This window comes from Lynx canadensis, chromosome E1 (genome assembly GCF_007474595.2).
Source record: "Lynx canadensis isolate LIC74 chromosome E1, mLynCan4.pri.v2, whole genome shotgun sequence".
Classification (NCBI taxonomy): domain Eukaryota; kingdom Metazoa; phylum Chordata; class Mammalia; order Carnivora; family Felidae; genus Lynx; species Lynx canadensis.
The window spans coordinates 54,860,850-54,888,405 of NC_044316.2; the positions used below are offsets into that span (position 1 = coordinate 54,860,850).

A 27,556-nucleotide genomic window follows, 5' to 3' on the forward strand; every position below is an offset into this window, starting at 1 on the left:
GCGTGGCCTGTAAAGTAGTAAAGTCCTTCACCCCCAGGTCCCGGGACCCAGAAGCCCAAGGTCATCCAGCTGGTCCCACCCACCTCTCTCTTCTCCCCTGTTCAGGTTAACATGGCTGGAGAGGAGCCCAGCCCCCAAGAGAGCAGGAGTGATCCCACCAATGGCACTGAGTGCCTCCTGTGAGCTTAGGGGCCCCTCATACCTGACCACTCTCTGGGCCTTCGCCCCTTCTCACATGTGATCCTCTTAACTGCCCTGGCTGGGAGGCAGATAAACCAAAAGAAGAAAAAAAATCTCCACTAATCCCATAACCCTGCCAGTGTGTTGTCTACTTACGTAAATATTTTTAAGAGTCTACCTGGCTCTCGGGTACATCGTGTGCATGTTTCCATGTCCACTGTCTTCTGCCCCTTACTGACTATACGCCTTCCATCGTGGTGCTGAGCACACTTCACCCGCTCCCTGTTGTCAGCCCCTTAGGTGGCTCCTGATTTTCCCTGATAGCTTAATGACCAGCACAAGGCTGGGGAGAACATTCGAGGAGCTAAATGGGTGCCCTTGTCCGTGGTGGTTTTAGGGATCGTTTTAGCATAACATGTGGTCAAGCCTTCAGGGCGGAGGGGGAGAATGGTCAAGATGGGTTCAGAAAACGCTTTTTAGATGATTTTTGATGTGTTGCATGAGGGACACGAAGGTTATTTCAGATGAAAGCACACATGGAGACCATAGTGGATGGAGCTTGGGGTGGGGGGCTGAGCAGATGGGTTGGCCAACACAGGGCCACGTGGGGTGGGGGAGGGCAGACCAAGGCAGACCCTGCCCAGGACTGTCAGCCGGCTCCCAGTGAACTAGGACTGAGACTCTCCTCGGTGGCCCGCCAGGCCCCCCTTTCTGGCCCACTTCATCTCTCCTGTTGCCGGTACTCAGCCCCTGTGCTTGTCTTCATCCTCCTGGAAGATGCAAGCTTGTTCCGTTCCCCTGACACGCCCTGCACCTTACCACGGCTGACCACTTCCTATCATTCAGGTCTGGGTGGAGACGTTTCCACCTCTGCTCGTTCAATTTAGCAGGGGCGCTGCAGTGAAAAGAGGGCAGAAGTCCTGAGTGAGAATGAGAAGGCTCATCCTTGTGGAGGGCTGCCCAGATAACAAGATTAGTAGGGAGACTGTTTTACTGTGACCAGTGCTAAGGAGCAAAGCAAAGCTGGGAAGAGAATGTCCAAAAGGGACATTTAAGTAGAGGGGAGGGAGCGGGTGGGCTATGGGCTATCTAGAGGAAGCAGAAGGAACAGCAAACCCACGGACCCAGATGCGGGAACATTCACTGAGTCCTTCCAACCACCACACCCTGGTCACTCTGTCTTGTCCCCTTCCTTCGTTTCCTTGTTGGCCCTGCTCTCTATCTGAAACTGTCCCGCTGACTGATTTGTGAACTTGTGAGTCATCACGGTCTCCCCTGCAAAGATATCAACTTGGTGACATAAAGGATCATGTCTGTCTTTGTCACTGTTGTGTCCCCAGCCCTAGGACAATGCCTGCTCCCTGCCAGCAGACCGGTGCATCCCCCTTTGCAGATGAGCTCGCTGGGCCTGGAGAAGCTACCTTGGGAGGCCACCCAGCTTGGAGGGGCTAAGCTATGGTGGTTGAGCCCTGGCTGTTGGTACCAAGCCCTGGCTCTTTCCCTTACGCACCTCCCCACCCCCCGTTTCCCACCACCCAGGAGTGGGCTGAGTAGGTAGGGTCTGTTCCCATACCATGAAGCTCCAGGTCTGGGTTCCTGAAGCTTCTCTCTGGAGAACCCACTAATCGGGGGTGAGGGGAGCTGAGGGTTTGCCTGGAGGTGTAAATCCAGCCAGTCCCAGACCTGTTCCGTTTCAAGAAGGGGTGCGCTTTTTATGCCTTGACCTGGGCAGTTATTTCTGTGTTGGGAGCAACATTGAGGGGTTGGCTGGAGTGAGGAACGACGTGGCTGTTGGTCTTGGTCCTGGCTCCCCCCACCTCACCTACCCCCTTCCTTGAGGTCCCAGCCCACTGTGGAGCAGGTGGCACCTCACAAGCAGCGACCAGGCCCCAAGCCCCCACCTGCATGGTTGGCTCTGAGCTGAAGGCACGTGGGAGTGTGTGTGTCTGCATGTGGCCGTGCCTTTTAATTGCAGGGATGTAATTAGGCACCCTCTGTCCTGTCGCATCCATCCTTCCCTGCCTCCCAGAGTCCTTAGATTTGGAGTGCGCCAGACCTGGGGGCAAATCCAAGTTTTGCTGGTTTCTCCTCAGCGCCCTTGAAGCTCCCCACCCTCTGTGGTCTTCATTCCCTTGTCTGCCAAGTGGAGATATTCCACTCAACTTCAGGGGGGCTCGTGGAGGGTGAACAAACATCCGGAACGAGGTTTAGGTGTACCTTGTACAGAATGCAAAGGAAAGGAAGGGTCAGGACATGTACCGACATGCCATGAGTAGTGGGATTTCGGGAGGGTTTTCTCCTCTGGGTTGTTTTTTGTTGTTGTTGTTGTTTTGTTTTACAGTGAGCAGGGATTACTTGAGCGAACTGTTTAAAAAGTAATAAAAATAACACGTAGGAGTCTGGTATAGCGCCTGGTATGCAGCAGATGTTCTGAGGGGCATTTGGGTGGATGGCATGGCAACCATCTCCTACCAGTCTCCACATCCTGTCTGCCTCCCTCCTCCCTGCACCTCGTCCCCCTGGGTCTGTGCCGTGTCACCCTCGAGCCTGCGTGGGTCCTTGGCACAGATGGCCCTGTGCCCTCTGGTCCTGACCCCACAGCCGGCATGGGTCCTTCAGGGCAGAGCCCAGAGCAGCCTCCCCCTGGAGTCTACAGGCCCCTCTCCTCCTCCAGGGCACCGCTCCCAGCTTCCTCTGGCTTCTGACCCAGTGACCTAGGCCCCGGCGGGGAGAGCGGACGCCCCCAGGAGCCCGGAGCGGAGCTGCTGCTGATTTATGAGCTTGTGCCGCCCTCCCCCACAGCTGGAATGCGGGGCCGAGGCTCAGCTGTTTGTCCGGGAGGCCCAGCAGTGTTTTCACGCTTGGTCCCTAGAGCCTCCAGGACTTACCTGTGTTTCTTCCCTGACCTGCTCTGGGCCTCGGGTCCCGTGGGCACCTGGCAGTTTCTCGGCTACCTGCGGTGCCCCATTCTGCCCTGGCTTCCCCAAAATGTGAAAAGGCCCAAACCTCTCACATCCACCCCACCCCCTCCTGCAAGTGGCGGTCTTTGTGGTGCCCCCAGAAGGTGATGGCCCTGGGGGGGGGGGGGGGTGCTGGTCTTTACCTGTTCCCAGCCGGGGTGGTGTTTGGATTGCCCCAGGATGTGTCTATGCCAAGTGGGGTGACCCCTCCCAGCATAGCCAGCCCTTGGTTGCTCTGCCAGAGACCACCGCCGCCACCCCCCTCTGCCAAGCACTTGCCTTGGAGGGAGCCCCCAGTCTTGGACCACACAGGGTCCTTTCATATGCAAAGCCCTGGCCTGATGGGTAATTTTGGTCACCTCCTGAGAAGCCAGAAACTAAAGGGCATCCTTCAGGTCTCAGATCCTTCTTTTCCCAGTCTGGGCCGGGGGCTTTTCCCAGTCAGATCCCCCAGTCTGGGCCAGGGGCTGCCCTCAACCCGCACCCTGGCCTGGTGCCCCCTGGCAGGGCAACTCACTCCACATGCTACACTGGCCTGTCTTTATCTGCACCTCCTCCGGTGCGGGGGCCGGGTCTGCTTAGTCTCTTTATAGTGTCCGAGTAGGCCTGAGCCCCTGTGTTCCTGAGGACGGGCCTTGGTGTCCTGTGGTCAGTGGGAGGCCGTGCTACTGGAAGCCGGAAACTGAAAAGATGATCCTTCTCCCTTCCCCCAAGGATGATCCAGAAATAGTTGCCCTCGGATTGGGAATGCATTCTACATTCGGATGGCTTGGGCCGATGGGTTTGGGGCCTTGAGCTGGTTTCTTTATTGGGAACAGATTTCTTCTGATAAGGCTCCACTTAGGCCCATGGGAAAGGGAGTCACAGTGCACCCCATTAGAGCCCAGGGGAGCTGGGACCGGGATGGCCAGAGATGGGGGGCGGGAGGCATGCAGCCGGGAAGCCCAGGGCGAGGGCTGCGGCTTCCGAAACCCCAGTGGCCTCTGACTGTGTGCCCTGCACGTCACCCACTCAGGCTCCTGCCAGTTGTGGTGGGAGAGGCTTCCCTGCGGTCAGCAGGAAGGGTCTGCGCGGGGGGTGCTGGCCCCCAGAGATAGCTGCCGGGCCTCTCTCCTGCCCCTGTTTGGGTTCTGGTCTGGGAGCCCTGGTGGACAGCCTTTGTATTTCTGCCTCCCAACTGGCTCTCGTGAGAGAGGCTTGGGAAGTTTCCCTTTCTGTTTAGCTGGGCTTTTATGGTTTTTCAGAAAACAGGTTAACAATTAAGCTAATTAACCTCAGGGCCTCCACTCCTATAAAGCCAGGTGAAATGGCTTCCTCCCCCAGCTTCTCCCGCTGGCTTTATAAGGCCACAGGTGGCCAGGAGCAAGCGTTAGAGCTTCAACCAGCCCCGGACCTCCAGGTATAGAAGTCCCTGAGGTCCCTCGACTGTACTTTGCAGATGGAGCGAGGGTGCGCAGGAGGGTCGACGGTGAAGCCGCCGTGGGCCCGGGGAGAGGGGCTGGGCCCGGCCAAGCTGGGGCCTGGGAGCCAGGATGGGCGCTGGGGCCGGGGGCTGTGCGTCTGCCTCACCCTGGTGATCAGCGGCTCCTCCTCTTTCGCTAGGAGGCTGCACACCAGGCACGATGAGACGGTTCCTGAGGCCAGGACATGACCCTGCGAGGGAGAGGCTCAAGCGGGACCTTTTCCAGTTTAACAAGGTAAGGGGAAGTGGGAGAGGCGGCCAGGTGTTTATGGCAGGCACCATATTGTCCACCCTCCACGGGCTGGGGCACTCAGCTTGCCTTTACCTGGATTAAGGTACTTCAGTTGGTGCTGCCTGCAGTCCCCCTTGGGAATCTGACTCTGGAAGTGGGGTCCAGTTGGCAGGCTTTCCTGGGAAAGGGCAGTGGGATGCCCAGGCATCAGGACTCCCTGTCCCGAGTGCCCTTGGCTGTGTGACCTCTGCAAATCACCCTGCTTCGTCTAGCCTTAGTTTCCCCACCTGTAAAATAAGGATAAAACAACCTCTCTCCTCACGGTGCTGTTGAGGATGCTTAGGGACAAGAAAGGTGAAAGGAGGCTGAACCCTGCAAGGTGTAACTGTGTTCCCGTGATGCCAGGTCCCTTGGGCACTGACCACAGGCTGTGGCTGTCCCCTTTCTCCTCACGTTGCCCCCAGAGGAAAATGCAGCTGTCCCTATAGGCCCAACGCAACAGCTCCTTGTGGCAGCTCTAGGCCTGGGTGAGCGGGGAGAGGCGCCTGGGACAATGTGCCACAGCTGGCATTTGGCTGCCCCAACCCCAAACCTGCTGCTCCTGAGGTCCCAGAAGCTCCCCAGGGCCTCCCCAGGGTGGCTGGTGCCTGAGAAGGCCAGAGCTGCCCTGTAAACAGGAGGAGCACAACGTGGTTTATTAGCTCTGCAGCCACCTAGCAATCTGCTCCTGTTTCGGGGTAATTAGCCTCTCTTATGTCTGCTTTGATCTGGGCCCGTGGCCTGCGTGCCTGAGCTTCCCTCTGCCCCACCAGGTGGACTGCAGGAAGCGGAGGACCATGGTGCTCTGCTCCTCAGGGGCGCCGGGACCCCTCCGGGACGTGTTGATGGACGGGGCTTCAAATCTCACTTGGCCACTTAGCACTTGGGTGACCCTGTGCCTGTCACCCACGTCGTAGACATGTTACAAGGATTATATGGAGTTAAACAGTTTGTGGTCCAGGAACACTAGCTGCTGTCTGTCTTCAGAGGCTGCCTCCCAGGGAGAGAGAGTTCCCAGGGGCTTGTTTGAGGCTGGTGGCAGTCCCCACGTGTCCTGCCATTTTCCTCTGATTTTCTTGACCTGTGGCAGGTGTCATGATGGAGCTTTGCTGTGAGGCCACCCCCCCTGTGGGATGAGGGCTTCCCTAAACGAGCACCTCCTCCCACTGTCAGAAGGAAGCTGTGGGCAGGATTTTTGGGCCGTGGGAAACGGGGTACAGGTGTTGGGAATGTGGGATCTCGGGGCCCCTGGGGGCCTGCCACCCTTGGTTCGAAGGAAGTAACCCGTGAGTTGGGGGGGGGGTGGGTCTCAGAACATCAGCACCCACCTCGGGGCTTGGGTGACCTATGTATGCCTCCATTGCCCCTGATGACACTGAGAGATCTCACACCCCAAAAAGGTGGCCAATTCTAGTAGAAACCGGACAGACAGGCTCAACAGAGGGAGGAACCCCTGCCCCAAGTTCCAACTGTGTGTTGGGGTGGGGCTGGGGCGGGGCTGGGGTAGAGGAATCATCCCCACCCCCCCCACCCCCCCCCCCCACCCCCCCCCCCCCCGCCCTGCAACCAGTGCCCCACAACTGGTGGCCTTCAAACTTGGCTGCCCCATCCCCTAGGCCTGGCTGGGGAGAGGGAGAGAGGAGGCTCCTTGAATCCCTTCCTCCTTCCATTCACTTGCTAGAAACCTGCACTGAGCACTACTGCCCAGGGCTGGGGCTGTGGGGATCTCAGATAACATCTTTGCCCTCCAGGACTTTTATAGTTTGGAAAGAGGGAAGGACCTGATGGTCTGAAAGAAATTCCACTTCCTGGGACTAGAAGAGGGGGGGGGGGGGATGTGGGCTGGTTTAGTCTCATCTAGACACTGAGTGAGTGGTGGACCCTGAAGGGTTGGGAATGGGGGATGAGGCCAGATCCTGGAATATTTGGAAGCCTGGGTGGTCCCACCCATGCCAGCCCCTCCCGGGCCCCAGGCTTCCCTGGAGTCAGCTTGAGGGAGCCTGGAACCTGGGAATCTAGGGCCCAACACACCATAGCTGTGGTGGGTTTTTAGCAGGACAGTGAGCGATCCCATTTACAGTTTAGAAAAGAACTTTTTTTTTTTTTTTTTTTTTTTTCTCAGAAGAGCATTGCAGTGATTGGATGAGGCCTGGGCCGTTGGAGGAGGGAGGGGGCACAGGTGTGAATAGAACAGGGCTTCTCAACCTCCTCCCTCTTGACATTTGGGGCTGGCTATGTGGTGAGAACAGTTTAGCAGCATGCCTGGCCCTGCTCTCCCAAGATGTACAGCCAGAAATGTCTCCAGACACTGCCCAATGGCCCCTAGCTGAGGACCACTGGATTAGAGAACTATTTAGGGCATGAGGCCTGGTGCTCAATGGGGGTGTAGGAGTAAGGGGGGCAGGGAAGGGCGGTGGGTGCCCAGCGTGACTGGGGGGGGGTGCCATCTCGGGCGGTTAATGGTGCCAGGCACTGGGGTGGGGAGCCCAGGAGAGGTGAGGAGCAGGTTAAGGGAAAGTGATACGTTTAATTTGGACAGAATAACAACGGTTATCCATTTATTGAGAGGCAGTTTGGTCCAGGGGTTAGTGGTGCCAGCCCCAGAATTGAGTGTCAAGGTTCACCAGGTGGGTGACCTTGGGCAACTCACTCATCTGTCCAGGGGAGACGACAGGAGCTACCCCAGAGAGTTGGTGGGAAGGTTAAATGAGTTAAGGTCTAAGTTGCAAGGCTGTGCGTGGCTGGTGGCTAGGGATTCAGAGCACAGCCCTATGGGCCTTCTCTGGCCCGAGACTGAGTTTGGGGAACCTTGGAAGCCTTGGGTGTCCGCACACAGGGGGATGGATACACAGAGCTGGAGTTCTGAGCCTTGGGTGGCCCATCAGTGCAGGTGTTATTAACACGGAGGTGAGGGGCCCTCTGAAGGGTGCCTACGGCTGGTGCAGCATGCAGTGTGCAGACCAGACTGGTGGTCTCTGGGAAGGAGCTGTGCCTGTAGATGGATTCTCTGAACCCTCAGCCAACCAGCTAAGGGGCTGGGTGGTTCCATGGTTAGGGGCAGGGAGGCTGGAGCCAGATGGCCCGAGTCTAGATGCCAGCTGTGCCGCTTTCTCACTAAGTCACTGCAGACACGTACGTTACTTACCCTCTCGGCTTCTCAATTTCCTCATCTATAAAGCGGGCATCGTAATAGTCTCTACATCCAGGTTGGCACGCTAAGCAAGTTAAATGGCTTTGAATGGTGCCTGGTACACAGTTGGTGCCTCACCCCATCCTCATGACTGGTGCCTCACAGCTGGTGGCGTTCCCATTCTGCAGGTGAGAAAACTGAGGCCTCTAGGGTTTGCACAGCCTGAGTATATGGCAAGTGGTAGCGCCGGCTGGGAACAAGGTCCCCCCCATTCCATCTACCTACCAGCTGGCCCCTGAGGGTGGCGGCCTCACCTCCTAAGCCTCAGTTTCTTTCCCCTTGACCTAGTCTTCTGAGCCATCGAGGACAAGATGAGGGGACTGTGGAGCCTGCTGGACATGTCAGTGGGGAGGAAGTGATGCCAAGGGGACAGAAACTTCATGCCATAGTGAAACTGCTTCCTTGGAAATCACTTGAGGCCCTTCCCTCCCCTGGTGAAACCAGCCGTTGATAACGGCTCTGCGCCCTTCCTGCCCAGCCGGCCCACACTCCCCCCACCCCCAGGCCCTGAACAAACAGTGTGTTCCTGACCGGCTGCCCCTGTCCAGGACCAGGTTGTTTTGTCTTGGCTTTTTTGTGGCTGGGCCCCTGGTGTCAGGTGACAGCCACACAGGGAGGGCCAGGTTGCTGCCACCGCCAGGAATCTGAGCTGACCACACCCAGTACAGGGCAGTGCCACCCAGCCCAGCGGCTGGGCGTGACCCCTCTGGCCCTAGACAGCCCTCCTTCCAGCCCCCCAGCAAGATCCTAGGCCCTGGATCTTGGCCGGCGTCCTCCCTCACTGAGGACAAGATGAAGGGCCCCCACTGTCTCTGACCAACAGCCTTTGCTCTCTCCCTTCCGAGAACTTGAAATGGGGTCCTGGAGCCAGCAAGAGACAGACGGGGCTTTCTTCCTCGCACTAGGCTAATGTTGCAGTTTGGCGGCTCCTACAAATCTCTCCTTTCCCAACTGCTGTCAAAAGAGTTCATTGTTCTCTCCTCCCTTGGCAGAGGTCACCTGAGCCAGGTAGCAGGATAGGGGCAGGGCCAGGTAGGCTGGATGCTGAGCTCAGGAGGTAGGGGAGGCTGGCATCAGTGGCTGTCAGGCTTTGGGGCAACCTCCCAGCTTGAATTTGAGCTGGAGGCCTCTGCTGTCCTAGGCTGAGGCCCCTTCCCACCCCTTGTCCTGGGTGGAGGGATGATTCAGGGCTGCTGTGTGCCTTGGCAGTCCCACAGCAGGGCACCCCTGGGGCTGAGTCCACTTCCAGTGCCCCGCATCGACCTTGTACTCTGCTGGGGGGCTGCGTCTTTAAAAGCTGTCAGAGGTTGGGGGATGGGACAGCCAAGGAAAGGGGAGGCCAGGCTGCTCTGGGTTTCTAGCTCCTCCCTAACTGACCTCTGTCCTCTCCCCAAATCCAAACCCCCTCTTTCCCCATTCCCAACAAGACCCCCAGGCCTTTTGGAACGGGTCTGGGGCCACACCTCCTCCCCCTGCCTGCACTCAGGTTTGCAGCCTCCTTTGGGGATTTGTGGGCTTTATTTGCATGTTTGCCTCTCTTCCCCACCCCTCCGCAGACCTGGGGAATCCCCTGTCCCCACACTAATTACATTTGAACCTACTCTCTTGGTCCCTGCCCAGGTACGGGCACCATGATGCTTCCTCCCCTCATTTTGTTCTTGGGGGAGCCATGATCCCTTGAGGAAGGTATCCTGAGGAATTCCAGGGACTGATGCCTCAGGAGGAAGGCAGGCTCTAGGGGGCAAGGCCTTTGTGCTCTGGGGGGTGGTCTGAACCTTCCAGCCACCGTCTTCTTGAGGGTTTTGTTGAAGCTGCGGGTGGTCCTGCTCGATGCAGTCGTAGGTATCCTCCCATTTATCAGACGTAAAGTGAGGCTCAGAGAGGCAAAGAGCTCACCCAAGTCCCAAGGCATTTTAGGTGGCAGAAGGGGATTCAAAGCCTGGTGGGACTGACTCAGTCCCCATTTGTTTGTTCTTTCTTTTTTTGATACGTATGTATGTATTTATTTTTATTTTTATTACTATTTTAACTTACATCCAAGCTAGTTAACATACAGTGTAACAGTGATTTCAGGAGTAGAGTTTAGTGATTCATCACTTACATATAACACCCAGTGCCCACCCCAACAAGTGTCTTCCTTAATGCCCCTCGCCCATTTAGCCCATCCCCCTACCCAACACCCCACCTCCAGCAACCCTCAGTCTTTTCTCTGTATTTAAGAGTCTCTTCTGGTTTGTCCCCCTCCCTGTTTTTATATTATTTTTGCTTCCTTTATGTTCATCTGTTTTGTATCTTAAATTCCACATATGAGTGAAGTCCTAGGATATTTGTCTTCCTCTGACTTATTTCACTTAGCATAATGCACTCTAGTTCCATCCATGATGTTGCCTTTCTTTTTTTTTTTTTTTTTTTTTAAGTTTATCTTTTTTGAAAGAGAAGAGAGAAAGAGCAGGGGCAGAGAGAGAGGGAGAGAGAATCCCAAGAGAATCCCCGTCCCGACACGGGGCACGATCCCACATGAGATCATGAACCTGAGCTGAAATCAAGAGCTGGATGCTGGGGTGCCTGGGTGGCTCAGTCAGTTGAACGCCCGACACTTGATTTTGGCTCAGGTCATGATCTCACAGTTTGTTGGTTCAAGCCCCGCATTGGGCTCTACGCTGACCATGTGGAGCCTGCTTGGGATTCTCTCTCCCTCTGCCCCTCTCCTGCTTGTGCTCATGCACACGCACGTTCTCTTTCTCCCTCTCTGTCTCAAAAATAAATAAGCCTAAAAAAAAAAAAAAAGGTCGGATGCTTAACCAACTGAGCCACCCAGGCGCCCCAGTCCCCATTCTTTCTAAACCAGCTTATGGAAAAGAAGGTGGAGACCAGAGGCAGTAGAGAGAGGCGGTGGGAAATGAGAAGTACAAGAGACTGAAGGATGGGTCCAACCTTTGTCTCCCTCCAGATTAAGGAAAAGAGGCCCACCAGCAGGAATAAGTCAGGTGGGATGTAGGAGAACTTCCTGCCGGTGGGTTGGTAGGATAACGTGTGGCTGGAGAGGCTAACAGAAAAAGAAAGCTGCACGCTGTTTTCTCTTTGGCTTGACTTTCTTGCCCATATCCTGAGGCAGAATTGTCTAGGGCAGCACCTCGGCCCAACAGGAATATAACATGAGCCACATGTGTAACTTAAAATGTCCTAGCAGCTGCATTACAACATTTTTTAGACAAGTGAGATTAACTTTGATAATATATTTTGTTTTTAATTTTTTAAAAACGTTTATTTATTTTTGAGAGAGAGTGCGTGCATGCACATGACAGAGGTGTGAATAGAGGAGGGGCTGAGAGAGAGGGAGACACAGAATCCAAAGCAGGCTCTAGGCTCTGAGCTGTCAGCACAGAACCTGATGTGGGGCTTGAACTCACGAACCGTGAGATCGTGACCTGAGCCGAAGTCGGATGCTTAACCAACTGAGCCACTCAGGCGCCCCTGATAATACATTTTGTTTATTAACTCAAAACATCCAAAATATTGTTTCAACATGTAGTCAGTAGAAATTAATGAGGGTTTTTCTAGGTTTTTTTGTTAACACAAAATCTTTGAAACGCCAAGTGTATTTTACACTTACAGCATACTTCAATTCAGACACAAAATTTTCTTTGGAACTGTGTGCTCTGTACTTAGAGTTTGGGAGATTTGCAGCTTGGTCTGCCTGAATCCAGCCCCTGTTCCTTTAGAACCCAAGAACTCACCTGGAAAGTTTTTCAGTGACTGAACTGTATGCCCATTCTTAAATTTAAATTAATTAAAGGGTGCCTGGGTGGCTCAGTCAGTTAAGTGTCTGACTTTGGCTCAGGTCATGATCTTGTGGTCTGTGGGTTCAAATCCCCGTTTTGGGCTCTGTGCTGACAGCTCAGAGCCTGGAGCCTGTTTCAGATTCTGTGTCTCCTCTTTGCCCTTCCCCCCACTCGCACTCCATCTCTGTCTCTCTCTCTCAAAAATAAATAAACGTTAAAAAAAATTTTTTTTTTAATTAAAATGAAAACTTCTGTTCCTTGGTGGCACTGGCCACATTACAAATGCTCCGTATCTCCGTGCAGCTCACAGCTGTCCTACTTGGCAGTGCGGGTCTCCTCCTGGGCACAGGGCTCCTTCCTGCAGGACTTTTTCCCCAGACTCCTCCAAATTCCAGAGGCTTTGGCCTTGTGTTCCTGCTGATTGGGATGATCGAAAAATGCTACCGTCCCAGGAAACTTTTCTCAAGCCCTGGCTGCTGATTTCCTGAGGCCCCAGCAATCTGAGACTGGCTGAGGCCGGAAGGGGGCTCTGGGGGAGCTTGTCCCCGCAAACACCATCACATGCCCTGCCCCCCCCTCCCCTTTTCCTGGGAAATGTTTACATTCCAGACACTCTGCTATCTCCCCAAGGCTTTTCCAGGCGCTGCATTTTTTACATAGCTGAATTGGGACCTGGGCTGGCTAGGGGGGCTCCAGCTGGGTCACTTCTGCTCTCCAGGCCATCCCTTCCAGGTATAGCCATTTGTAGGGCAGACTAGTTCCTGGCAAAGAGCCAGACCTGGGGGGCCCTTCCACTTATGTGTCCCCAGAATAGAGACTCCGTGGAGCTCTTGTTCCTGGCCTGCCCCAGCTCAGGGCCTCCTTCTGTGAACCACCGTCCTGGACTGGATGAGCCAACAGGCAGCATTGAGTTTACTAAACTATCATGCCCACCGTCGTCAGGACTTCTCCTTTTCTGCTCCTTTGAGGCCTGATGGGACAGCTGAGGGAAGCCTAGAGGAGGACCCTGGGCCTAAGGAGAGCCGCCTGACTGGTACAACCTTTCTCTGCAGGGCAGAGTCTCCATTGCTTTAAAAAACGAAAAGTAAAGCAGCTGCCTGGCATCCTTTGCCCTGCTCTGATCTAGCTCTACAGGTTCGGCATCCCCTGGGGTGGGAGGCGGGGGGTGGGGAGGGCTGGTGGAGAAAAACAACCAAAAACCTCCCTGAAGATGGTTTATCAACCCAGATCTGTAGTGTATACACCCATGCCTTTTAAACCTGGAGTTCCAGAACTGGAACCTATCCCTAAAGAAATACTCCAAGTTGTAAGCAAAGGTAGGAGTCCAAGAAAGGTCGTCAATGCAACTGATTGGCAACTGTAAAACCCGCAGAAACAAAGGTGTTCAACAACTAAAGCCTTGTGAGTTAGGGCACCTTTATGTAGGGAATAGTCCTTAGCCGTTTAAAAGTCACTTTAGTGCCTTTGACGGTTTGGGCCCGCTACATACAGGCGGACAAATGGGCGACAAAGCTATGCATGTCCGTATATATCCGTGTGGCACAACCCCAGTCAGGTCTTTGTATTAAGTAGAGACACACACGTGTACAGTCGCAACACAAGAAAGACTCACAGATGTTAGCAAGGGTCACTTCTGGTTGCGGGAGCATGGGTGATTTTTGTGTTCCTTTTCAAACTCCTTCATATGTCCCAAGTTTTCTATAATGTGTATTTCTATAAGAAGAAATGAGCAAAAGCATGTGTCTGCAACAAAACTCTAGAAGCTTCTTTTCTGGAAAGATAGTGGAGAGACCTCACGACAGAAAGACTTGCGAGAGAGCAGGTGTTTGGCCCCGGAGGAGCCTCAGATGGCCCAGAGCTGGGACAGGCTACTGGGGGGTTCTGTCTAGCCCCTGGGACTGCCCCAGACTGTGGTACAACCAGGCTTCCCGAGCCATCTGGTCCATTGTGGCAGCCTCCCCCAAAGCTTCCCTTACCCCCCACAGGAGGACTGGGTCAGTCACCCACAGTATGGGTGGTGGAGGAACCAAGTCAGAGTTCCTGGAAAGCATCGAGTGGCCAGTGTGGTGTCGGGGGAGAATGCGCTCCCAGGGCTGGCCCCAGGGCCTAAGACTGGGTCACAAACGGGTCTGGGATTGACTCAGCACTCAGGTATCTGGGTAGGAACCTGAACGTGACTGAATTTCTCCTTCCTGCTGGAGGTGGCTCTGTGCTGCAGCACCTCTGTCCGGCCCTGGTGCCCCAGCCGTGGCGGGGCAGAGGGGACATGTCTGCAGGTTCCATACCCACATGGTTCTCGTTGCAGACAGTGGAGCATGGCTTCCCACACCAGCCCAGCGCCCTTGGCTACAGCCCGTCTCTGCGCATCCTGGCCATTGGCACCCGCTCCGGAGCCGTCAAGCTGTATCCTTTCTGTCCTCCCAGCTCCCACTGGGGGAGGGGCCCTGGCGTTGGTGGGATTCAAACAAAAGTCAGTTGTAGATGACCCCTCCTGGTACTGGGATGTTCCCTCTTGGGGAACCCTCTTGCGTAGCCTCTTGGGAGTCAGCCCCAAATGCCGGAGGTGGAGTCAAGTTTTTTGTTTTGTTTTCCTTTCTCCCACTTAGTAGACCTGGGGTAGCAGGCCCAGGGTGCTGTCCAAACCAGGGTGTCCTTGGGTTTGAAGAGCAGTGCTAAGCCTTCCAGATTCTCCCCAACCGTGCATACCTGCCATGTACACACAGGCACATCAGAGAGTAGAACTGACTCCTGGTTGGCAGCACATTGGTCTGAAAGGGCCACATTTTATCCAAAGCATTGGTTCTGGGCTGCAGGGGCCTCTGCGTTTCAGAGGCAAGCCCGAGGGTTCCAGGATGATGAAGGATCACCGCTTGGGTCCTCTGGCCTGGACTACAAGTCTGGGGACTTCCCCAGCCCCAAATCCCCCCTGAGTCCCTAGAGTTGAGCCAGTTGGGACGTGGGAGTACTGGGAGATGGGGAACCACCCATGGGAAGCCTGGCTGGAGCCTCCAGTGAGGCTGCGGCTCCCTCCTGTTCCTCTTATGCAGCAGGGGCGGGGGAGGCGGGGACACCTCTAGCGGGCTGGCCTAGGCTGGAGGTGGCGGATAGCACTCCCTCAGCTGGTTAATCATTGCCAGGCTACAGCCACATCCTGGTTACCAATCCCCGGTGCCACAGCTGCTGGGGTGGACCCATGGGGGTGCCCTGTCTTTTTCTCAGGTGCCACCTTGTGGTAGCTGATGGGTTTGTTGCAGCTCAGGTGGGGGGGGCGGGGCTGGGCACTGTAGGAAGCAGCCCAACAGTTACCGGGATAAATCTTCACCATCCTAGGGTGTCTGCCCGCCCCTCCACCCCCCCCCCCCCCCACACACACCTGCCTGGCTGGAAACGTTCTCCCTGGTTGGAGCTGGCTCCACCTTGGGGTGACATCACCACTGGCCAAGGGCCCTTGGGCCAGGGCCACTGCCGTCTCCTCCCAACCCAAGGCCCCGGTCACTGCCGTCTGGGAGGAGGGCAAGCCCTTCTGTGATGCTGAGGTATTTACACTCCTTGCCACGTGGGCCCAGAGGTCCTGGCCCTTGGGCGGGAAGGGGTGGTGTCCTGCCTTCTGGAGCTTTTCCTGAGCCTGCCACTCGTAGCTATGGTGCCCCAGGGGTGGAGTTCATGGGTTTGCACCGGGAGAACAACGCTGTGGTGCAGATCTACTTCCTACCTGGCCAGGTGAGGGGGCCCTCCGCATCCTCCTACTCTCACATCACCTGGAAGGGGTGGGGAGAGGCAGGCGTTTAGTAGTCCTGGGTTTGGTTCTGATAGCAGGGCCTGGGACCACCTCCCTTCCCCCAGCTGCGGTTCACAGACCACCCTAAGAGCAGCCAGGGGTCTTTTGGTTCTGGGGCTCCCTGAATCAACCGGCACGGGGTGGGCCACCCCAGTGTGAAGGGCCCCAGTGAATGCTGGCCCTCCCTGGTTAGCGACACCACACACTCCTGGTTCCTGTCCCCTTCCCTCCCTAGTGCCAGCTGGTCACCCTGCTGGACGACAACAGCCTCCACCTGTGGAGCCTGAAGGTCAGAGGAGGGGTGTCAGAGCTACAGGAAGATGAGAGTTTCACGCTGCGTGGCCCCCCAGGGTAAGGACCTGGTACCCGTCTTCTCCCGGCCAGCCTGACCGGCGCACCCAACTCCTGGGTGGAATCACCCTGTGAAGGTCCTGTGGAGCCCTTGGTGGTCCTGGCAGTTGTTTGAGCCAACACATCCCCACATGCGGGTGCTCTGGAGGAGCAGGGCCCTCCACGCCTACGCCGTCTGCACAGGAGGCTCTGGGAGTTTTTTCTGCCTCCTAGCCCAAGCTCTCTACCATCTGTCTTCTGTCTTGGCAGGAGACACTCAAAATGTTTGTCCTGGCCCAAGACACCATCAGACCCCGTTAAAGGACCTCACGGGCCCGCTTTCCCCAGCCACGGCCTTTCCCAGGACTGCTGAGGGCAGCCAGGAGTCGGGGATCCTAACCCCAGGGTCTCCCCTGCCTGAGTGGCAGCCAGCTCACAGGCAGCCATTCTCGTCCTCAGGGCCGCCCCCAGTGCCACACAGATCACTGTGGTCCTGCCTCATTCCTCCCGCGAACTCCTCTACCTGGGCACCGAGAGTGGCACCGTGTTTGCGGTGCAGCTGCCGGCCTTCCGCACGCTGGGGGACCGGACCATCGGCTCGGACGCTGTGCTGCAGGGGTGAGCTGGACACCTTGTGCCATTAGGAAGCTGTTCCCTCCAACTGAGCGTGGCCTTCTCCCTTGAGTCCCAGTAGTGTCTCGGGAGCTCATAATTTCTCTCCTGGGAAGTCTACGGGGAGGGGAGAAGAGACTCTCAGCCCCCAACCTGTCCCTTAACTTGAGACTCTCGCCCCATAATGTGTTGGCACCATAGCACTCTGAGGAGTCTTGGGGGTAACCTGTCATTTCATTTAAAGGTGAGGAAAATGATGCTCAAAATGATTTCGTAATGTCACCAAGTCTCAGTCCGGCAGTCTTCACGCTGATCATGTGAATTTCAAAACCCCAGGGGCTCCGCAGGGGGGCAGGTGGGGCCCAAACCTCGTGTTGCCACGTCAGGTGGGGCAACTCCTGGTGAGATTTATGTTTTGGCGTCCGAGCTAAGTTTTCGTTTGCACGCAGGCCCCATGGCCAAAGCTCTTGGACAGCCATAAGCCTGTAGGTTTCTTCGGATCACTCTGGAGGTTTTGCTCCATGACGATGATGTCGGCAACAGAGAGGGAGTCAGATCAGGTCTGGGTGTGGAGAGAGAGTGCCAGGGTCCAAAGGAGGAGGAGACGAAGCACTGGCAGTGGTGGAATGTTTTGCCATTTCACGGGACAGAGAGGAGGCCGGGGTCCTGGGATGTGGGGCTGCTTCAGGCTCAAGCGAGCAGGACCCTGGTCCCGAAAGGACTGGCCTTCCAACGTGCTCACATCGCTCAGGGCCCACTGTCCAAGGAAGAGTGTCGCTGGGTTTGGGAGGATTCCTACTTGGGGCTGGCTCTGCCTGAGCCCAAACGTCTGTCTTTCCCACCCGGCAGGGTAGCGTCAGGGCAGCACGACCACGGTCAGAGCAGGACTGTTTGCGGGTCAGCAGGCATGGAGGCTTCTCAGCCTGGGCGCCCCGTCTGTGGCCAGGACAGCAGGAGGACCTGTTCCTCACGTGTGGCCCTGCCGGCACCCACCTGACTCTGTGCTGGTGGGAGTCTAGTTGCGGGGGGGCCTCCCCCAGCCTGAGTGCCCCGGGAAGCCCCTCCTACCAGTGTAAATCCTGTTCTAAATGAAAAGAGGTTTGGCTTGGGTTGGCAGAGAGGGGTCCAGGTGTCTGTGTTTCCTGCTCTCCCTCTTTGGTGTGGGTTCTTGGTCCGTTGCCTGCCACCTCGTGGTCTTCTGTTGGCTTCAGCACCTCCAGACTTCACGTCAGCATTCCGGGCCCAGAGAAGGAGGAGGGGGACAGGGCTCAAGGCCAGACCAACCTAATGTAGGGAGTTTTATTTTGTGGGTTTTAAAAACTGTTTCCTTATGAAATACCACTTCTACAGAAACGCACTAAGTATGAATGTGCGGTTTAATGGATTCTTGTAAAGTGAGCGTTCCTGCAGCCACCCCCTGGACAAAGAAATAGAACTTTGCCAGCCTCCCAGGAGCCCCCGCTGTCCTTCCCAGTCACGAGTCCCTCCTTCCCCCGAGGTAGCCACCGCATCAACTCTTCTGGAAGCCACTGCCTTGCCTTTCTTCGTAGTAGTGTAACCGCCTGCGTTTGTGGATGGATATACAGGATATATAGGTTTCTATATATCCTTGTCCTCTTGTGCGCACGGCTTCTCTCTCCCTGCGATCTTCCCACGCTGGCACTTGCACGCCGTGAGCAACTGTGCCACACGCTCCGTCCTGCCCTGTTGGTGGCAGCAGCGTGGGCTCACAGTGCTTCCCTCGGCCAGGTTGCCCGAGGACGCCCGCCACCGGCGAGTGTTCGAGATGGTGGAAGCTCTGCAGGAGCACCCCCGCGACCCCAACCAGCTCCTCATCGGCTACAGCCGCGGCCTCATCGTTGTCTGGGACCTGCGGGGCAGCTGCGTGCTTGGCCATTTCCTCAGCAGCCAGGTAGGCGGCGCCTGGGATGGTGGCGGGTGCCGCGTGGCGCTCTCAGGCCCCCGAATCACCTAAAGCCCTTGTGCTGAGACCTGCGGGCACAGGACCACCACCCTGACCCCAGCCTGCGCGCTTTCCCTCTCTTCCTCTGCAGCAACTGGAGAACGTCTGCTGGCAGCGGGACGGCCACCTGATTGTCAGCTGCCATTCCGACGGCAGCTATTGCCAGTGGCCTGTGTCCAGCGACACCCAGCACTCGGAGCCCCTGCGCAACTGTGTGCCTTACGGTCAGTGCTCCGTCCGCCTAATGGGGCCTGGCCCTGCCCTGTCACTTGCAAAGCAGTGTCCTCTGTTCCCCGTCTGTCTTCCCCACATTCGGGTGTAGGTGCCCAACTCCTAGAAGCAAAACTGGGGCCCAGAGAAGTGAAGGCTCTGTCCAAAATTGTGCAGCAGATTTTCAGATGCCCGTCATGGCTTTCTCGAGGGACTGCTCAGAGCAAGACTCCTGTGCAATCTGCTGCATGGGTATGGGCATGAAGGGTCTGGGCCCTATGGACATAGGGGTGGAGGGCCCATTCAAGCTGGTTCCTTGTCTTGTAGGTCCTTTTCCTTGCAAAGCTATTACCAAAATCTTCTGGCTGATCACCAAGCAGGGGTAGGTATCAGTGCTCTGTCCTCCCTTTCAGCAGCCTTCCGAGGGGCTACTCTGGCCTCTGCTTGTGGGAGGCGGTGCCTAGGGAGTGCCTTGGGGGTCCCACATCGGTGTCTCAGATGCCAGCAAAGGGAGAGAGAGCTATTCATTCATACCTCTCATGGCTAATTCCTGAGCAAACATTTCTGACCTTTCCCTCCACCCTCCCGGAAAGATGATTCAGATCAGCCATTTTCAGACTCTGTTTCAGCAGGAGACCTGTTTCTTCAGAGACCTACAGGGAAACCTGACGCATAATCAGGGTGGGCTGGGGGTGGAACCCGGGGTAAAGCAGGAGTGGCTACAGAGGCTCAGGAACCCCAGCCTGGGTGCCCCCACCTCACCCCCAAGTTCTCCTGGGTTATTGCAGTCAGGAAGAGAGGGCGGTCCACCCCACCCCTTCTGGGGACCTTGAATGAGCACTTACTTTGAGACTGGGCTCCTTCCCTGGTCCTGCCACTCTGATCCCTGGAAAGTCTAAGCTGTCAGTTCAGCCTGTGGCTGAGGTACTGTTGGGAACCCCAGCCCACCCCACGGCTCTTCTGTGCCCGCCAGGTTGCCTTTCACCATCTTCCAGGGGGGCATGCCGCGGGCCAGCTATGGGGACCGCCACTGCATCTCGGTGGTCCACGACGGCCAACAGACAGCCTTCGACTTCACCTCCCGTGTCATTGACTTTACTGTCCTTGCTGAGGCAGACCCTGCTTCAGGTAGGTGGGCTTGGGAAGTGGGTGAGGGGATGCGGCCTGTCCATTTCCAAACGCACCACTACCTGAGCCCCTCAGCCCCCCTGCACCCCTCTCAGTGCCTTTCCCTTCCCCTGCTTGTGGCTTCATCCTTGCTGGCCACACCTCCCACCTGCTCTGAACCCTCTTCACCCTTGCTCGGCTCTGATGGGACTGAGCCCAAGGCAGGCAGATCTAGGCTGTGGGGCTTAACAGCTACCTAGCTGAGGCAAAGAGGTCCTGGCTTAGACACTCGAAGCCCTCCCATTGTGGGGTGGGGCAAGTGGTGCCGTGTGGGGCCTCCTGGAGCTGGGCCAAGACAGCAAAGCCCTGAGTCAGGCTCGTAAATTGGTGACAGGCAAGACCAGAAAGGGCGATGTCGAAACCTGGAGCGGAGGCCTGGTGGGAGATTCCCAGGAGGGCGGGCCTCTCCTCCAGGTGAGTCCAGCCTCACGAGGCCAAGGCCTCCAGGTGAGGGGCTTGGGCCTGCTCCGGACACCCTGGGCTGTATTCCCGTGCATCCTCAACACCACAAGACCACTTGCTGTCCCTCCTTTCTCAGCCTCTTCCCTCCTCACGCCCGATGCAGGATGCCGGCGGTGGGGGGGGGGGGGGGGGTCGATTCTTTAGGATTTTCTACAGAGATGATCACGTTCTCTGTGAACAAAGACAGCGTTACTTCTTCCTTTCTGACCTGTGTCCCTTTTTTTTTCTTCTCTTGTCTCCCTGCAGTAGCTAGGACTTGTAAACAAGCAGAGAGAGGGGGCATCTGCCAAATTCCTGATCTTAGCAGGAAAGCTTCATGTTTCGCACTATTATAGTCACATGAGCTGTAGCTTTTTTGTGGATGATCTTTACCAAGTTGAGGAAGTTCCCCTCTCTTCCTACTTAGATTTTTTATCATAAATGGGTGTTAGATTTGTCAGATATTTTTCCTGCGTGGATCAATATGATCACGTGTTTTACTTTAGCCTATTGATGTGATGGGTTCCGTTAACTCATTTTCATGTGTTGACACAATCTTGCACACCTGGGATAAATCCTACTTGGTTGTGGTGTGTGATTTTCTCTATGTTTCTGGATTTGGAGCTTTTTTTTATTGTTGATTTTGGGGAGAGAAAGCATGAGTGGGAAAGGGGTGGGGGGCAAGGTACAGAGGATCCAAAGAGGGTTCTGTGCTGACAGCAGAGGAACCATGAGATCATGACCTGAGCCAAAGTTGGACACTCAACCGACTGAGCCACCCGCTGCCACTGGAGCTTATTTTTATTTATTTGTTTGTTTGTTTGTTTGTTTGTTTGTTTAGAGAGGGAGAGGGAGAGAACGAGGGGGCCCAGGTGAGCAAGGGGCAGAGAAAGAGAATCCCAGGAGGGGCAGAAGGAGAGAGAGAGAAGTGGGGCTCGCCTGAAGTGGGGCTCCTGCTCACCGGAAGCAGGCCTTGAGCTCACCCCGAAGTGAGGCTCAAGTGGAGCTTGTTTTTAAAATGCCGATTCTGGGGCGCCTGGGTGGCGCAGTCGGTTAAGCATCCGACTTCAGCCAGGTCACGATCTCGCGGTCCGTGAGTTCGAGCCCCGCGTCGGGCTCTGGGCTGATGGCTCAGAGCCTGGAGCCTGTTTCCGATTCTGTGTCTCCCTCTCTCTCTGCCCCCTCCCCCATTCATGCTCTGTCTCTCTCTGTCCCAAAAATAAATAAACATTGAAAAAAAATAAAAATAAAATAAAATAAAATAAAATAAAATGCCGATTCTGGGGCACCTGGGTGGCTCAGTCAGTTAAGCATCAGACTCTTGGACTCTTGGTTTCGGCTCAGGTCATGATCTCGCGGTTTCGTCAGTTCGAGCCCCACATCAGGCTCCAAGCTGACAATGCGGAACCTGCTTGGGATTCTCTGTCTCTGCCCCTCCCCTACTTGCACTATCTCTGTCTCTCTCAAAATAAATAAACTTAAAAAAAATTTTTTTGTAATAACAATGAATTAATAAAATAAAATGCAGATTCTCCAGGGGTGCTTGGGTGGCTCAGTCGGTTAAGCGTCCGACTTCGGCTCAGGTCATGATCCCACGGTTCGAGCCCCGCGTCGGGCTCTGTGCTGACAGCTCAGAACCTGGAGCCTGCTTCGGATTCTGTGTCTCCTTCTGTCTCTGCCCCTCCCCTGCTCTTACTCCGTCTTACTGTCCCTCAAAAATAAATAAATGTAAAAAAAAAAAAAAAAAAAAATGCAGATTCTCTGACTCCAGCCCTAGAGCTTAAGATCCTGCAGGGCTGGGCTGGGCTAGGGCAAACTGCTTCCTACGGTTCCTGCAGCCCCTGACCCTTGGCCTGTCCCCCAGCCTTTGATGACCCCTACGCCCTGGTGGTGCTGGCCGAGGAGGAGCTAGTGGTGATTGACCTGAAGGCGGCTGGTTGGCCACCAGTCCAGCCTCCCTACCTGGCCTCCCTTCACTGCTCCGCCATCACCTGCTCCCACCACGTCTCCAACATCCCCCTGAAGCTGTGGGAGCGGATCGTCGCCGCTGGCAGACAGCAGCACACACACTTCTCCACCATGGTAAGTCTGGCACCAGCCCTGGCCCCACCTCGGGCCAAGCTCTCCCATGGACTTCTTGGTCTCATTCTTTAGGAGTGGCCCATCGATGGTGGTACCAGTCTGGCCCCAGCCCCTCCCCAGAGGGACCTGCTGCTCACAGGGTAGGTGACTTTCATGGCACTCTCCTCCTGCCAAGTAGAATACGCGGGGTGGGAACAGACCCCAGAGCGGGTGCGTGCCAGTCCCGGGCCTCCCGGGCACCCCTGGCCTGGCATCCCTCACAACTGGCAGGTGGCTCTGCCCGCAGGCACGAGGATGGCACAGTGCGCTTCTGGGACGCCTCCGGTGTCTGCTTACGGCTACTCTACAAACTCAGCACGGTACGGGTGTTCCTCACCGACACAGAGCCCAGCGAGAACCTCAATGCCCAGGGCGAGGATGAGTGGCCCCCACTCCGCAAGGTGAGGCCGGGAGCCTGGAAACCAGGCAGGGCAAGGACAGGCTGGGTCTCGTGCTTATGGCCACTCGCGGAACTCCTCTCCCTTGTCAGGTGGGCTCCTTCGACCCCTACAGTGATGATCCGAGGCTGGGAATCCAGAAGATTTTCCTCTGCAAATACAGCGGCTACCTGGCTGTGGCGGGCACGGCAGGGCAGGTAGCAGGCTGGGCTGGGGCAGGGGGTGCAGCTAGGAGGAGTGATCAGGGGACTTTGGGCGGTGTCCAAGGATTGGGGGGCAGCAAGGACAGACACCAGCCTCCTGGGCACCCACTGAAGATGTCGCCAGGACCATCACCGACTCTTGTGGCTCTTGTGTTTTTCCCAGTGGATAGAGGTTGCCTGGTCCCATTAGAGACAGGCCTTTGGGATGATTGTTTCTCCTCCAGAAACCAGGATTAAGGGCCAGGGATCGGGAAGGGCCTTCCAGCTCTCCTTGGGCCCTAGGCTTTGGTGTGGGTCCCAGGTCCTTCACTCTCCCACTCTCAGGGTCCCTGTGGTCCCACTATTCCTTGGTGTTGGGCGGGGGGGTGGGGGGGTGGCTCAGCCCACCTGCCCCCCACCCCCCCCCACCCCAGGTGCTGGTGCTGGAGCTGAATGACGAGGAGGCGGAGCATGCCGTGGAGCAGGTGGAGGCCGACCTGCTGCAGGACCAGGAGGGCTACCGCTGGAAGGGCCACGAGCGCCTGTGTGCCCGCCCGGGGCCCGTGCGTTTTGAGCCCGGCTTCCAGCCCTTCGTGTTGGTGCAGTGCCAGCCCCCGGCCGTGGTCACCTCCTTGGCCTTGCACTCTGAGTGGCGGCTCGTGGCCTTTGGCACAAGCCACGGTTTTGGCCTCTTTGACCACCAGCAGCGGCGGCAGGTCTTTGTCAAGTGAGCAGCCCTCCCGGGGCGGCCAGGGCCTGAGTCTAGGGCTGGTGCTGGGCAAGCACCCTGGGGCCCTGGCAGCACTGATGTCCTGATGTTCCCCCCAGGTGCACGCTGCACCCCAGTGACCAGCTGGCTTTGGAGGGCCCCCTGTCCCGTGTGAAGTCCCTAAAGAAGTCCCTGCGCCAGTCCTTCCGCCGGATACGGCGTAGCCGGGTGTCAAGCCGGAAGCGGCGGCCAGCTGGTCCCCCTGGGGAGGTGAGGCCGAGACCGGCCACGAGCCCGGGGCGGCTGGCAGCAGGTCCAAACTAGCCCTCCCTCCCCCGTGGCTTTGGCTGCAAGCACCGAGCAGGCTCACGTCCTGCCCCGCTGCCCACTAGCTCTGTGGCCTCGGACGCACACACGTTGCATCTCTGGGCCTCAGCTTCCCCAAGTGTAGAGGGTTAAGTCTTCAGTTAGTATCACCAGGTGGGCAGTGGCCATCTTCCCCTGGAAGGACCGGTGCTGGGCAATCGGATCCCCCCAGGAAGGGGAGGCCAGAGCCCCCCTCAGCCTGACCAAACCCACTGCAGGTGCTGGAGGGAGGCGCCAGGGCTGAGCGGACGGGTACGCAGAACATGGAGCTGGCCCCTGTGCAGCGTAAGATCGAGGCTCGCTCAGCAGAGGACTCCTTCACGGGATTCGTCCGGACCCTCTACTTTGCTGACACCTATCTGAGGGACAGTGAGTGGCCAGCCTGAGGTGTGGGGGGCCCAGGAGAGCACCCTTCGGCCTGAGGGCGTGTTGGAGGCTGCTGCCCGGCCTGGCTGGGAGCATGGGGAGACCCGATCCTCTGCCTGCCTCTTTCTCTCCCGTGCCTGGGTCTCCAAGGCAGGTTGCCCTGGCTTCGTACTCAGGCTCCACCACTCTAGAAGTGTGACCTTGGACGTGTCACTTAACCTGGGGTCAGCTTCTCTCCTGTAAAGTGGAGGAATATCTTTCTCCAAGAGTGCCTGCTAGTACCCAATGTGCCCTGCAGAAGCTCCCTGCCGCCCGCCCACCGGGGCAAGAGTGGGGTGGGGGTATCTGCTGCTGTATCTTCAGGGCCGAGCTGTCCCGGGTTCAAGACCACCTGTGCCTGGGTCCCTTAGTGGTCAGAGAGCCTTCCCAGCTCTTCCCATCTATACCCCCAGGAAATAGGCAGGGCCCACAGCCATTCCGTTTTACAGAGGAGGAAACAGGCTTACAAGGTTTGCTAACTTGACCTTGGGGTCACACAGGTTGTGAGTGGCAATGCCGGGACATCAGCCCAGGTCACCTGGCTCCACCTGACCCCCGGAACTGTGGGTTAGATATAAACCTTTGCTTCCTGGCAGGCTCCCGCCACTGCCCCTCGCTGTGGGCTGGCACCAACGGTGGTACGGTCTATGCCTTTGCCCTGCGTGTGCCCCCCACCGAGCGGAGAATGGATGAGCCCGTGCGGGCCGAGCAGGGTGAGTGCTGGGCAGGGGGAGAGCAGAGGGTCCTTATCTGCCTGGGATGGGGTGGGGTGGGGTGGGGTCTGTAGTCTCACCCTCCCCCCGACCATCAACTACCACTTGCCTCTCTCCCTGCAGCCAAGGAGATCCAGCTGATGCACCGAGCACCCGTGGTGGGCATCCTGGTGCTGGATGGACATAGCGTCCCCCTTCCTGAGCCCCTGGAGGTGGCCCATGACCTGTCAAAGAGCCCAGACATGCAGGGAAGCCACCAGCTGCTTGTGGTGTCAGAAGAACAGTTCAAGGTGTTGCTTGGATGGAGGCGGGGCTCCCTGGGGATCCCTGGGACATCTGGGGAGTGCAGATCCTGGGCACAAATGACAGTGGCCGGGATTCACTTAAAGTTGTATTTGCAGCTGGTGTGTGACAGACTACCGAGGCACCGAAAAGGAGAGGGGTAGAGATCCTGGGTCCCAGGGTCAGCACGGGGGCACTGAAGTGGGACCTATGTCAATAGGGGGGACGGAAAACACAGACATGGAAATGAGTAGCCCTGGTGTCCCTTCCCGGTCAAAGCGTAGTGGCCGCATGTCCGAGCACTGAGCAGGCACAGAGACTGGGCAGTCGTTGCTGGGGAGTAGGGCCCTGTGACGGCACCAGGCACGGAAGCCATGGGTGTGAGCCGTGCCCTGTGCCCCCAGGTGTTCACGCTGCCCAAGGTGAGCGCCAAGCTGAAGCTGAAGCTGACCGCTCTGGAGGGCTCGCGGGTGCGGCGGGTCAGCGTGGCCCACTTCGGCAGCTGTCGAGCCGAGGACTACGGGGAGCACCACCTGACTGTCCTCACCAACCTGGGTGACGTCCAGGTGGTCTCGCTGCCCCTGCTCAAGCCCCAGGTTCGGTACAGCTGCATCCGCCGGGAGGATGTCAGCGGCATTGCCTCTTGCGTCTTCACCAAATACGGCCAAGGTGGGCACAGCGGGGGCGGGCAGGCGGGTGCGAGCAGCCGGGCCCCGGGGGGCGGGGCGGGTGGAGACTCCCGCTGCGCTGCTAGGGGCTGCTGGGAAGGGCAGCTTGGGGTGTTGCGGCCGAGGCCAGGCTGGACTGACTGACTTAAGAGAACTTTTGAGGGAGGCCCCCGGCCCCTCGTTCCTCCTGGGAGGAAAGTCCCGTCAGCAGCTTCAGGGCCTGGGAGCCGTGGGCTGGCCTCACCTCCAGGCTTCTCCTCCCCCCCCCCCCCCCCCCCCCCCCCAGGATTCTACCTGATCTCACCCTCAGAGTTTGAGCGCTTCTCTCTCTCCACCAAGTGGCTGGTTGAGCCCCGGTGTCTGGTGGATTCAGCAGAAACCAAGAGCCACAGCTGCCCCCACAACGGATCAGGCCCAGAGAAGGTCTCAGGCCAAGCCAGGTCGGTAAAAGGACAGGTGGCCTTTGCCCTGGCCCCTCTCCTCTGAGCTAGGCCTACCCTCCTGGCTCTGGCTCGCTGCCCCCCCTTCATATGCCCCTCCCTCTCATGGAAGCTGCCATCCAGGGCAGAGCTTGGTTTATCACCCTGGCTCAAGGTGGGCCAGGTTAGTTGACCTCATTCTTCATGGGATCAGGGCTTTCTGAGCCAGAATGGGGAGCCCAGAGACTCCCAGTCCTCACCATCTCTCTCCCCACAGGAACTCAGGGAGCCAGAGTGATGGAGAGGGTAAGACAGGGTTCCCTGTGCCCAGGGGTGGGGGTGGGGGACAGATACATTGTGATACTTAGGCCCAGACCCAGACCCAAACCGAAGGGGAAGGAAGGGAACCCCAGGCCAGCAGGTGGTATTGGGGCTAAGAGTAGAGACGGCATCGCTTCCAGTCCTGGGTTCTGGGTTCCGGCACTGCTGCTCTAGTAAGGAGGGAGCTGGGGCAGAGGAGGTCTCAGAGCTCGCCTGACCTGGCCCCTGCCTTTCAGAGAGGAGGCCTGGCCCGGTGATGGAGCACGCTCTGCTCAATGACGAGAGTGAGTTGGGCAGGAGTCGGTGGGCCGTCATGAGGGATGTCCCGAGGGAGGCTTGGAAAGCCAGGGTGGAACTGAGGGCCGTTACTCTGAGGGAGGCAGACCTGTCCAACACTCCACCAGTAAAAGGGGGAGAAACATTTGTGTCTGGCCCGGCCTCAGCAGGCCTCTTCCCCAACCCTGCAGGGGTCCTGAAGGAGATTCAGAGCACACTGGAGGGAGACCGAGGGTGAGTTCCTGCTCGGGCCTGCAGGGGTGGGCCCTGAGGTGCCAGGAGTTCTCTGGGAATAAGGGTCTTCGTCTGGTCTCCCCGAAGTCCCCACGGATGGTAACTGCCCTGTCTTT

General features: G+C 57.2%; 1 protein-coding gene across 2 annotated transcripts in view; it reads left to right on the forward strand.

Annotated features, from left to right (window-relative positions):
• The window catches only part of LLGL2 (LLGL scribble cell polarity complex component 2), a 34,875-nt gene that overhangs the window by 6,746 nt on the left and 573 nt on the right, over nt 1-27,556 (forward strand). For both annotated transcript variants that reach the window (XM_030296270.2, XM_030296271.2), the window contains exons 2-24: nt 4,743-4,837; nt 14,151-14,248; nt 15,484-15,565; nt 15,859-15,974; nt 16,413-16,571; nt 18,315-18,477; nt 18,620-18,752; nt 19,066-19,120; nt 19,712-19,866; nt 22,211-22,428; nt 22,501-22,568; nt 22,715-22,868; nt 22,958-23,062; nt 23,482-23,774; nt 23,876-24,026; nt 24,341-24,491; nt 25,124-25,240; nt 25,364-25,530; nt 25,927-26,191; nt 26,477-26,630; nt 26,887-26,915; nt 27,167-27,214; nt 27,398-27,440. In XM_030296270.2, coding sequence (XP_030152130.1) covers nt 4,763-4,837; nt 14,151-14,248; nt 15,484-15,565; nt 15,859-15,974; nt 16,413-16,571; nt 18,315-18,477; nt 18,620-18,752; nt 19,066-19,120; nt 19,712-19,866; nt 22,211-22,428; nt 22,501-22,568; nt 22,715-22,868; nt 22,958-23,062; nt 23,482-23,774; nt 23,876-24,026; nt 24,341-24,491; nt 25,124-25,240; nt 25,364-25,530; nt 25,927-26,191; nt 26,477-26,630; nt 26,887-26,915; nt 27,167-27,214; nt 27,398-27,440 — 2,999 coding nt within the window. In that variant the 5' untranslated portion in view covers nt 4,743-4,762. The remainder of the gene's footprint in view (nt 1-4,742; nt 4,838-14,150; nt 14,249-15,483; nt 15,566-15,858; nt 15,975-16,412; nt 16,572-18,314; nt 18,478-18,619; nt 18,753-19,065; nt 19,121-19,711; nt 19,867-22,210; nt 22,429-22,500; nt 22,569-22,714; nt 22,869-22,957; nt 23,063-23,481; nt 23,775-23,875; nt 24,027-24,340; nt 24,492-25,123; nt 25,241-25,363; nt 25,531-25,926; nt 26,192-26,476; nt 26,631-26,886; nt 26,916-27,166; nt 27,215-27,397; nt 27,441-27,556) is intronic.